The sequence below is a fragment of the Tubulanus polymorphus genome, chromosome 10, assembly GCF_964204645.1.
Source record: "Tubulanus polymorphus chromosome 10, tnTubPoly1.2, whole genome shotgun sequence".
In the NCBI taxonomy this organism is placed as follows: domain Eukaryota; kingdom Metazoa; phylum Nemertea; class Palaeonemertea; order Tubulaniformes; family Tubulanidae; genus Tubulanus; species Tubulanus polymorphus.
The window spans coordinates 10,203,455-10,216,525 of NC_134034.1; the positions used below are offsets into that span (position 1 = coordinate 10,203,455).

The 13,071-nt window shown below is 36.5% G+C and overlaps 1 protein-coding gene across 1 annotated transcript in view; it reads left to right on the plus strand.

The window, feature by feature from the left end:
• The window catches only part of LOC141912034 (nose resistant to fluoxetine protein 6-like), a 33,532-nt gene that overhangs the window by 15,439 nt on the left and 5,022 nt on the right, over nucleotides 1-13,071 (plus strand). Inside the window, exons 3-9 of the mRNA XM_074803203.1 lie at nucleotides 6,884-6,962; nucleotides 7,349-7,433; nucleotides 8,434-8,669; nucleotides 9,355-9,522; nucleotides 10,490-10,583; nucleotides 11,018-11,119; nucleotides 12,155-12,323. Coding sequence (XP_074659304.1) covers nucleotides 6,884-6,962; nucleotides 7,349-7,433; nucleotides 8,434-8,669; nucleotides 9,355-9,522; nucleotides 10,490-10,583; nucleotides 11,018-11,119; nucleotides 12,155-12,323 — 933 coding nt within the window. The remainder of the gene's footprint in view (nucleotides 1-6,883; nucleotides 6,963-7,348; nucleotides 7,434-8,433; nucleotides 8,670-9,354; nucleotides 9,523-10,489; nucleotides 10,584-11,017; nucleotides 11,120-12,154; nucleotides 12,324-13,071) is intronic.

Consider the following 13,071-nt stretch of genomic DNA (forward strand, 5'->3'; position numbering starts at 1 on the left):
GCCATTCAGTTTGATAAAGTGATAACGATTTGGTTTCACAGTGCAAAATAGTTTCCTTAATCGTAGAATTGCGTAGTATATTATTTCCTATATGTTCGTAGTATTGAGCTATATTTAATTTATACATAATTGAACTAACGCCTTTACACCAGGTATTTTTTGTTAACGATAAATGATAGTCCCAAAGAAATATTTTCCTAGTAAGTCTATAAACTGGTAAGTTGCACAAACGGACCCACAATCTCAAAGTTTCTAGTTGGTGGCGGATTTTGACGGGAGTCCACCCCATATCACCCTCCGGTGTCACAAGTGCGCACTATTTTCCTACACCTAGATAAAATCTCATTGCTCTGTACTGAACATTTTCTGCCACTCGCCATGGTTTGAGTCCCCATACACCGGCACCGTAATCCAGAACCGGAACCACTGTCGCATTGTAAAGTTTAGTATAAACCGCATACGGTAGTCCATTTGTAGAGAAATGTTTCGCTTGAAAACCTCGGCATGAACTGAACCAGTAACAAAAGCAAACCATTGGTCAAAACATGCCCGTTTAGGAATTCCCAGTGAATCGAGTTTTATGTATTATATATGAACATACAACTGCTATCGATTTACGCATGTTTTATAAATATCAAAAATTGCCTATCATAACGATACGTCCAAAGCTAAGTTTAGCCCAAGTACTTAATCTCATCGAGATCCGACCCTTTGCTCAGCTATAAAAGGGGCATTCAAAGACGAACACCTCAAAATCTTGTTTATTCGTAATTTGTTTGCGTTGAGCCGTTTTAACCTCATCATTTGACATCATAGCATTATAGTTATGTGCGATCTTTTAAATTTTTTTAATGTTTTTAAATTACTTAAATCTATATTGCCCCTAGTACACCCGATGATGGCTAATAGTCTTTAATACAAATATATATATATATATCTGTTCATTTATGAATATTTGAGGACTTATGAACTAAAAATAAGTTAAATTTTTGATACATTTTGAGAAAGTCACAAAACATTTGAGACTGCGTTATATATATATATATATATATATATATATATATATATATATATATATATATATATATATATATATATATATATATATATATATATATATATATATATATATATATATATATATATATATATATATATATATATATATATATATATATATATTTATATATATATATATATATATATATTTAACTTATTTTTAGTTCATAAGTCCTCAAATATTCATAAATGAACAGTTAAAAATTGTTGAAACATGTCGACTCTGCCGTAAAATCAACCTATTAACATTCCGGAATTTGGGATAATATTGGGCTTTAGAGAACATAATGCCCCCGAGGTCTTCACATTTACAGAAAAGATCACGTAAGGATTCACGCGCAGCGCGTGATAGGCGCACAATAGAAATATGAGCCGCGCGTTCTTTGAGTGTCACCAATTAAGAGGACCGCTATTGTGAAAATTGACCTTGGTAGGAATAATCCTCCCAATGTCAATCGATGGAAACTTGACCATGGGGTCCGATATTTTTACGATTGACTTTGGGAGGAATATTCCTCACAAGGTCAAACGAAGAGAATTTGACCTTCAGGTGTCTGATATTCGAAGTATCGACTTCGGGATGAATGTTCCTCCGAATGTCAAACGAAGGAAACTGGACCTGGTCTGTTATTCGAAATATAGACTTTGGGATGAATGTTCTTCCAAACCACTGAACGCTAAAAACCTGAGCTTTTAGAATGATAGGTATATATATTAATTATATTGTTGTAATAATTGTTTTAATAAGTAGTATACTATAGCGACGACATCAGACATATTTAGGCAATTTGAGTGATAATGCACACGGTATTTGAGGTTCTGCGACGAATGATTTATAGAAAGTTGAATAGCTGTAGTGCAGGTTCTAATAATAATCCTAATATAGTCTTCACATCGCAATCAGTTGTTAGAATGCATCTTCCTTTTTCTTTACTTGATCTTGAGTCTTTGACTAGTTAAATTTTTTCTTCATTGATTGACGCTGAGAGGTCTAGATCAAATTATACTGTTTATCAAATCAATTATTTTACAACTGCAAATTCACACTTGATATTGATATTAACAATCAATATTACTTATTTCATTATATAGCGCACTGCTGCAAATTGTAATCAGTGTGCTTTGCATGAGTATAAAATTAACACAAGCTGAAAGAATCGAAATTTAAATACGTGGATGATAAAAATCAAGTTAAAAGGCGTAGGGACGGAGAGATCTGGCGAAAAAAAAAACAGTTATGGGCGCAAAATGGACCCGTGCCTAATTGCCCGACCAAAAACGACAGACCAGACCTGAGTCAAATTAAGCGTGTTGATTTGAACTGGTTCTGGAAGACAGTCACTTCGCTTGGTTTAAGTATGGACTCGTTTTAGATTCCATGGTTTAAGCATTGTTTAGTAACGAATGAATGGATTTGAATTTGAATGTGAAATGAATTTGAACATGAAAACCTGCGCGCTCTTTGGTAAGCCATACGTAAAATTTAAGTCGGACCTGATTCGAGCCAATTTAGCCCCGAAAAATCGTCTCTATAGCCGCGATCACACGTGTATTTTTGGCCATTTGCCCGGAACAACTGTTCACACGGGTGCCAAATGGGCCCGAGCCTGTTTGAATTGCAACTAGCACCGTAAATGATCCACTTCGCTTTGTTTGAGCATTGTTTAGTATCAAGTGAATGGTTTGCGTGTGAACGCACTCTCTAATTACCAAAATTGGCCCGAGCGTGCTTTGAGTAGCCTTTAGATATTGGATAGGGCGATTTTGAATTATTTTTGTGGAATTTTATTGAGAAGCTCAAACTCCCTAAGGCGATAAAGTGTTTAAGGCAGATCTTTCCCGATTTTGATCCCACCATATGAATTCCTCATGAAACTATTATGTATAAACACCTCACAATTAACGTAATGACTCAGTGACGTTAGAGCCTATTATAGTCGAGTTGGATTTCTCGATGTATAAATGCAGGGAGGGTCGGGAGCTTTATGTTCAATAACATTAGGTTCCAATGTTTGCTCTATGGATTTCAAAATAAAAGAAAAATCTACGTTTCAACGTGATATCTGTTTCATTACTCGTAATATATCGGGGAATCTCTGCAATAAAATTGGACGATTTCAAAAATATTACAAAATGAGCAAATTGCAAATAAAAAAAGTGATTTTTGCTAACAGTATTGATTCTAGCGTATACGCGGATTTTGTGTTTTAATATAAATAGCATAGTTTGTATGGGCATATTGATATCCTAATGGTGTTCGACAGTAAAATATGAATAAATTGGATATACGTATCAATAATACGAATTAATTGACCTTAAGATTGTATCTACTTATAATCCCTTCAAAGGGAGGGGATTACCTACTTTGAAGAATTGGGGATTTTTACCTAGGGGATTTTTACTCGCTTACTTAGATGTTTTGAATTATTGACTTAGTTATTTTATAAAGTTTAAGTTCATCGCTAGTAAGTTTATTCATTGACCACTTGCATGATAGTTCTTGATATATTCATTATATGCAATGAAATGAAATGTAAGTTCATCACATTTCTGAACTCATTAATACCGATTTTAATTGTTTTAAGCCCCATGAAAAATATGTGATGTCATTAAATTGAAAGCTTAATGTTTTATTAACATTGGCAGTAGTTCTCATAAATTTTCCTTGGCCTTTTTTTCCGTGGCCATTTTTTTCTTGGCCATTTGTTTCCTAGACAAATTACCTTGGCCATTTTTTCCTTGGCCATTCTTTCCTGGCCATTTTTTCCTTGGCCATTTTTCCAACATTCTGGGGTTTTTTACCGCTGTTTTTTAGCAATGCACTGTAATGAACAATTTACTTTGTTTTGCTAAATTAACTACTTGTAATCAATTCACTATAGAACTGTGTTTGATCCTAACAAAGAGTCCGGCGTGCTATTCTAAACTTCAGTGGACAAAAATCTCTTTCTAAAAATTATATTGCTAAGATATTCCTAGTCTTCATCCTTCAGCATGAACTCTAGGCCTGGATATATTTCGGATTCATTAAATGGTATCATGTGTGTGTAGAACGTTTGGGCGAAGGTATTATCCCCCGGTATCACGCGTAAAACAAACAGAGAACATATTTTCATACATAGGTCATCGCATTATAGAAATTGAACTGTTGACAAGTTGATACGTCAAGATTTCAGTAAAAAGGGCAACATCATCGTTTATGTTAGCGAAGCTTGGTATACAAGCAAGCTGAAAATAACAAGCCACTGAATTTTATCTGGTTAGGCTTTGTATAGCTCATTATCTATAGAAAGTTAGTGATTAAGTTCTAAGTAAATATTGCTCAATTAAAGAGAATTCATTATGACAATGTACAAGCGATGACAGGCCTATGAGGCACCCGTAAAACAAAAATGTATTTCACGGATTTTGCTGTGCGGTGCGATAAATTATTGAAACTTTTTATTTGAAATATCTTTGAAATACTATTTGAAATTTGAAATATTATTTTACCAGTGCGATAACTTTTAGTATTAGTTTAGTATTAATGAAGTATTTCAATCTTTGGATAAACGTTGGAAAAATGGCAAGGGGAAAATTGCCGCTAAATAAACATTAGAATTTGCAGGTTTTGTAATAACTTTGAATTGTTAGATTTTACTGGACATTAGTGTATGCTGAATATCACGAACAACGAAACATATATCTCATACAAACGTTGATTGTCTTTTTCAACTTTCTTCATTTCAATAACAATCAATCGATTTCTAAGTCGATTTAATTACCAGGATAGCGACTATATGCGTTTGTGCTTTTAATCAACTAATTTCCGAATCCGTGGTATGTCAATCAAATAATAATTTTTAAGTCGAGAAAAAGTAAGATGCATTCTATCAACTAATTTCAATGTAAAGACTATAATGCTTCCTTAGACCAGGGAAGTGTGATGACACACATCACACTTCCCTGCTTAGACATATCATCCCGATATCTGGAGTTCTGGGCTTAGTAACGCATGTTTAAAATGAATTTTATCCGATATTTTTGTAACATAATGTTTTCTCTCTGCAAATTCCTGACGTTTTGTGGGTGCTAACGTCCAGTGGCTAGTAGGCTGGATTGTATTTTCCCGTATTTCATAGATCTCCATGCGTATAAACTTGAACTGAACTGAATGGGAACTGAGTTCGGTTAGTAGTAAAAACCTCCTTATTAACTCCTATTTCTGAATTGTATGTGAATAAAGAATCAAACCCTCATACTGAATACACTTTTACGTATAAATGAGAATAATGCTCACTAGGACAATGGCTAATTTGCGACCGTAAATGAAAGAAATACGACTCGAATATTTTTATTTTTATCATGCGTGACACGCGAATCTCCTATTAACACTAGTAATGAGAGAAGAATCCACGCGAATGAAATGTATCAGCTTCATAATGATCTTTAATCCTTGAATGACCATTCTTAATTAACACAAAACACTTAATATAAATGATTTGTATCGATTACTATAGAATTTCCATTTAAAGAATGCATTTATCAAATTACGTCCATTGACTCTGAGAATGAACCTTTAAACCCGTAAATTAGCTAAACTCGTGCCGTTAAGCTATTTAGATTTATCGCAGTCTTGTGAAAATTTGTAAGCAGTCCTAATATATTCCCTGTACAATCAAAACTTAATTTCTATGTTATGCACGTGTTTTAATTACGATTTCCCCTCTACATGTTTATCGGGAAGGGCCTGATTACAATCTGATTACAATTGATTGTCAACAAAGTTATAGCAATTTACTGTTAGACAAAGAAAGTACAAAATCTATTTAGTTTTCTAAAAAAGTATGTATGTCTCATACCGTCTCATTACCTCGAACACTGTGTATCGTATCACTCGAAATTCATAAATCTACCGGCTTTATGGCTTTAAAAAAACTAATTACACCCAAAACACCAATACCTATCTTTCTAAAAATGCAGGTTATAGCGTTTAGTGGTGGGAGGAAAAATTCCTCCCCAAATCAATATACTTTGAATCTAAGACTCGGATTCATTTTCCTTCAGTTGACATATGACAATATTTCGAATATCAGACCAGGTCCATTTTCCTTCGTTTGACATAGGGAGGAACATTCCTCTCGAAGTCGATACTTTGAATATCAGACCTGAAGGTTAAATTCTCTTCGTTTGACCTTGGGAGGAATATTCCTCCCAAAGTCAATTCTTTGAATATCTAACCCCATGTTCAAGTTTCCATCGATTGACATTGGGAGGAATATTCCTCCCAAGGTCCATTTTTCACAATAGCGGTCCTCTTAATTGGTGACACTCAAAGAACGCGCGGCTCAGATTTCTATTGTGCGCCTATCGCGCGCTGCGCGTGAATCACTTACGTAATATTTTCTGTAAATGTGAAGACCTCGGGGGCATTATGTTCTCTAAAGCCCAATATTATCCCAAATTCCGGACTGTTAATAGGTTGATTTTACGGCAGAGTCAAACATGTTTCAACAATTTTTAACTGTTCATTTATGAACAAAATGGCGGCCGATTGAATAGGTCGATGTTTCTAGCGCGATTACTGCTACTCGTATCGTAAAACGATTTATTCGGCAAATATAATGTGTTAAGATGCGTGTAATTTGGATATCCCGTGCATTAAGGAACGTGTATCAAGAACGTGGGTTTGTACATGCGGAAATCAGTCGCACGGAGAGCCTCGTGACAGACAATAGATAAGATATTTGAATATTTAAATTCTTGTCTCCAGAACGTGTCTTTATCGGTATCGGTATCACAGTATAGCTAATCTTTAATTAGTTTCATATTATGCTTTATTCAGAGAATACCAACTACCGTATTCGGAACGTGTTTGCCGATATCATGCTCGGCAAAAGATACTCAGACAATCGCAAACGACGGTACGTAGTAACAGGAACCGTTGTTACAGAAATAGCTGCAACCGAATAGGGTTACTGAGATACGATTGACTAACTACTCAAAACCGAGGTGGGAATGCATTAGGCTCTAACTATATGACAAATTAATCTAAAGAATTAGTTTTATAAAGCATTTCTTACTACTAATTACCAATATACCAATTAACTAATACCTTCACCACTTACGTAACAGTGCAAATCTAGTGAAAATATTTAAAAGTTTGAATTAAGGGGATTTATACTGTCATAAAAACTCTGATCAGTAGTTCTTTGATTATTTGATAAAAAGGCTAAAATATAATAATCCTTTTATCCAATATCTTTAAAGTTTAGCACATAGAGGCATATAAAATACAATATATTTCCAGTACTTCGTCAACTTGGGTTCGGAGCAACAACGACAAAGTGCAAAAGAACAAAACCGGCCTATACAGCGAACGACAAGCTACTTATGTAAATATATAAATAAGAAAATCCACAAAACGGGCGTTACCCTTACTGTGCCCGTGTTAAAACTGCTCAAATTGATATTCGTGTTTACGATGTTATTGGTGCTACTTATTGGTGCGCTTATTTGCCCAGATTTCCTACAAAGATAAATAAGATTACAGTGGAACCTCGTTACAGCGAACTTACAGCGGGACCAGAATTTATGTTCGTTATAACCAATAGTTCGTTGCATCCACGTATAAAATCTATCTAAATGATTTACTTTGGACAAAACCCTATATCTTTATAGTCTCTTCATGTTTTAATGAGGTTCCACTGTAGTGCTGCACTCTTAGAACAAAGGGTAGGCCAGGCATTACATTTTAGTTGACAAATCATGTACTTGATTATCCGCTAACCGGGCGAGTTCGGCAAGTAACTTAATTTAACTCCATTGAAAAAAGTCAATAAGTCGAAAGTTGCTGGTCAAAGAACCACAGTCAGTGCGTTTTAATTGGGAACCGCTCGTCGGCTAGAAGCGCGGCAAGCCGTTACAAAAATGTAACAAACAGAAAAAAACAAAACAAAGTAAGGCTTATATATTTACTTTTGTTTGAAAAAATCACTGGCGGATAATTGCGGAAATATACTACGGAAAAAGCACTTTTCAAACTAAGTGGTTGTAAGCAAATGTGGCGAATAATACGAACACGTTAGGGAAATCCGTACAAATATACGGCGGATAGCGAGAATGGTGGTTAATTGGAGGGTGGGTGCTTGATTGCTATTTGAGCCATATTTTACGAACAGATTTGAGCACAGATCTGTCAAAATACACATTAGATATTAGAAGATGGCCAAAAATCCTTCGAGGGTAGACTATATATGGATATGAATGTGAGCAGTGTTCAATAGTCAGTATCACGGGCACTATAAAGGCGTAGGAGCGTTTTAGGGATTTTTTGCCCTATTATCATGTTTCCGAAATACATCTTTTTCAAACTGTCGGATCGATATTTTGTAGATTTTGGCTGAAACGGTTGGTTGGTTTGATTGTCGTGGCGACAATTGTCGATATTCTACAACAGTTCGTCGTAAATCAATGCCGTGGTCGGAAGAGCATCGGCGGTAGTAAAACGGTCACTTCCGCCGAGCAAACTTCCGATGCCGAAAATGGTAACGATGTCGGCGAAAACCCTAAAAGACATACTTCGATAGCCAACAGAATTGTAACAATTACTGTACAAATTGTATCATTTTGTAAGTCTAATGCTATCACTTTGTTCATAATTCGTAGTTGAGGGTAGTCCGATAATTCGTAGTTGAGGGTAGTCCGAAAGTAGTCTTAAATGATAGAGACTTACATTGACTATAGAACTAATGGTCTTAAGTTGTTACGTAGATTTACTATGAAAATAGATGGTCTTAGACTGATTTTGAGTTGTTAGATTGGCTATAGAACTAAGATGATCTTATAGGCTGGTCATAAGTTGTTTGATTGACTATAGAACTGAAATGAGCTTACACTGGTCTGAAGTTGTTATATTGGCTATAGAACTAAGATGTTCTTAGACTGGTCATAAGTTGTTAGATTGGCTATAGAACTAAGATGATCTTATAGGCTGGTCATAAGTGGTTTGATTGACTATAGAACTGAAATGAGCTTAGGCTGGTCTTAAGTTGTTATATTGGCTATAGAACTAAGATGATCTTATAGGCTGGTCATAAGTGGTTTGATTGACTATAGAACTGAAATGAGCTTAGGCTGGTCATAAGTTGTTATTTGCCATAGAACTAGATGGTCTTACACTGGTCATAAGTTGTAAGATTGGCTATAGAGCCAAAATGATCTTAAGTTTAAACCTTGACCGTGGAACCGGCCCCCAGTAACACATAACTGACGGAGAACGAAGCAAATATGAATTTTACTCAATTCTCGTATTAGTTTTTCAGTTTTTCCGAGCATTTTCTCTCTATACAAACATCGGCAAACTGTCGTCTCTGGAATCTTCTTCGTCGAGTCTTCATTGCGTGAACGGTATCCGAATATTCGGTACTCTGTGGATCGTATACGGTCATACTATCGCGTACGCCGGAGAATCACTGCTAGCAGGTACGTGTTTTCAATCTTGCGGATTGATCATCGTCAAATGTTTTTCATTGATCCTAACAGTAGAAGCATTGAAACCGAGTTTTACTGTATGTTATCAGGCTGACAATGGATAATTTATTCCAGGCCTACCTTAAATATTTACGAACGGATTTGGGAATGTATTATTAACATGTGGAATATGTAAAATAAGCAAAGTAATGATTGCATGTATAGTTGGTTATGAGATAATTTTCGATTAAACCTAATAAGCTCTGTGAAAATGGCCCCTGCTTCTGCTGCTGTTGTTGTTGTTGTTGTTGTCGAATGCTGCGACCTGACCACATGTCACCGGCAGCAGATGCTAAACCGGCACCAAAGAGTATGGTTATCTGTGCCAGAAATAACGCTGGTATATTTATTTTTTGCAATGGAAAGAATGTCACCGTAGAACGTTAAATGTTTGAAATGTCTAAAATGTTCAAATTTTCGAACTGATATGGAAAGAAACACACAATGATCTGGAAACATTATCAGAGGGCATTTTCTTGAATTCATTGTCCCACTAGTACTCAGACACTTGCTTGCCACTTCATTGGTCTATTACATCGCCCAAAATCTCTCGAAATCAGATGCGTTTATAACGTCACGACGTTTGCTCTATAAATACCACGCATCTGATTAGCTAGATATATAGACTGGTTGGCGCTGAGCGGAAAGAAATCGTGGGCGATGTAATAGACCAATGAAGGACCCGGCCAGGGTTTTTGTTGGCGTGAGATTCAGCGGGCGGCAATCAAACACTGGCAAGCGAGGATTTTGCTCAGAAAAATTCCGAACTAGGAAAAGGTCCTAAAATCGCCTAAAATGCCTTCATGCTTTCCGCACTGGCACCATCCGCGGTGTCGTTTTTTGTTAGACCTTTCTGGTATGAATCCTGAATCCACACCAACCCACCGTTGACGCCGACAAAACATTGCTTATTTTACAGAAAATACAAGTTGGTTCGTTGAACAACAGAAAACGTGGAATTTTCAGCTAGCCGATACATTTTTGATCGCTGTTGATTTGTTTTTCTTCCTCAGGTTGGTTGTTTACTATCTAATTCAGTACAATAATTCCGATATTATCAGCTACACCTTGTTGACGCCGTAAAATCGTGGGGTTCCGTGTGAGTCGATGTGTCGATGTGCACTACGTCATCAATTTCGGCGTTTCAAAATAACAATATCAATTATGATTTCGGCGTTTATTTGTAATTGAATACATCTAGTGACTCTTTATTTTCTAATTGATGAATTTCTATGTCTATTTAATGATGAATCTTACTTGCAACTTGGATACGGTGTGGGTTGATGTGCGAAACGTCATCGATATCAAGTTTAGACTGGTTGCCGGTCAATTCAATTCAATTGTCGGCATATTCAAATTCAAAATAATCTTATTGATTCAAACTACATAAGCGCGTTATTCATAGCGAAATTATAAATTTTCAAATTAGCTTTCTTGTTGATTACAGCGGCGTGCTCATATCGTATTCCTTTATGTTGAAAATCGCTAAAGTCAACGGAGTTCCCTGGAAATACAACTGGTTCATGTATTACGTTCATCGCTTCTGGAGGTAAAAAGTTCTACGCTCAAAACCCATCCCATGTTACATAGAAGAAAGAATACTCGAGGCCCGAGAAAGCGGTTTTTCAAAAAAGATACTACACTTTGATTTTAGCTAATAGGCCGAGAAGCGATAAAAGAATTTCATAAAGTGCCGCCACCTATCGGTGTTTGGGCATTTCAACGAACGTAAGATAGCTCTAAAGCACACTAGTAGTGCAATTAGGGCAGTCACCTTCGACTAGTTCGCCATCTAGCGGACAATAAGGTCAGTAGGCCAGTCACCGTCCTGTGAGGTGACATTGCCATAGAGTGGGTTTTAGAGAATATCATCTATGATTTGAGTTCGGTCATTCGTTTACGAACTTAGAATTTATTAATGATTAACCGACCAACGATAGATTCTTGATTGCTCATTCATGAATTGGAGAATTGGATTTTGCGATGAATAATAATAATAATAATAATAATAATAATAATGAAAATAATGATAATAGAAATAATAATAATAATAATAATAATAATGATAATAATAATGATAATAATTTTATTTTCATTCAACTACATTTCGATATAAGGTTATTTTTACAATTCGGAATAACTAGAGATGAATGAGGGATCCAGCGCAAACCTTTGGGGCTGTACTTACAAACAATTGCACGGCGCTGAACCGCGCTTGATGATGCTTCTCGGCCTTGCATTCTAATTCTATGTCTAAGGGATTTAGTTGATTGAGAATTGATCCTTTGCCGAAGCTGCTCCAACTGACCGCGAGCGTTCCCGGGATTCTTTAACGAGGGGGTTGGGGCTAAATTCGCTATAAAAGGGCTCAACTACTAGATTCCACCACTCACTGCCGTTAGGCCTTTCTAAAAAAAAAACAAATATCGTGACTGCTAGACCCGGGGGCTTTTTCTTTGTGATTTGTATGTCGAGGAAAAATGTTTTCCATTATTTCGAAAAAGATATCATGACTCAAAAGGTAGAGGGTTCGTAATTGTACTATCACTACAACTTTCTTATCAATTGATTGATATTTTCCTAGGTTGACTCCTGCGTATATGTTGCTACTCGCGATATCGACGAATCTAAGTCGCTACCTCGGAGATGGTCCGGTATATCCTGATGTTTGGGGTTTTGACCCTAATTGCAGAGCTACGTGGAAGACACATCTGATGTACACGAACAACATACACGCTAGGGATATCGAATCGGTATATGGTCGATATTAGAACTCTGCACTAATCGGACGAAACTTAGAAATCCGCTAGGCGCTGTTAGTAAACTTGTGTTCAGTCCAGCGCCTTGACCGTTGAAAGTTGACGGGGGGGGGGGGGGCAAAGAAACCCTAAGAAGGGCAGTTACGCAAATACCGATATAACGATGCTTCATATGGGCCCTAACAAAAGTTCTGATACACTTTTAAGAAAATGTTTTGTAGGAGCGATGTGGCCGATTGGTTAAAGCGTTCGGCTCTGGGAAGTCAGGTAGTGGGTCCATACATTACCAACCGTAGTGTCCTCAGGCAAGACACTTATCCTCATTGCTTCACTCCACCCAGGGGAAAATGGGGACCTGGCTTGGTAGGGACTCCTGGGCTCAGTTTCAAGGTTGAACTCAAATTTTTGGTCTAATTACTATCGTCGGTTACTTCATGTTTCCAATGAGGACAACAATTCAAACTTAACCGTTTTAGGCTTAAACTTGTTCATGAAACTAGGCCCTGAGCGCTTGTCAGCGCTCGGCGTTACTTCTGGGGGCGAGGGATCACTGATACATGTTAGAGCATTAAATGGCTGAGTATTCATTTCATAAGATTTTTTGATTTCTTGGTAGGCAACTGGCCCCACCACTCCCCCCTCTAGACACGGCACTGAGATTACTAGCAGTGCCTATGGCCAATTATTGTTCCCTTTAATTATCATTTGAAATTAATCTTGACTAGATAAAAATATAGATATA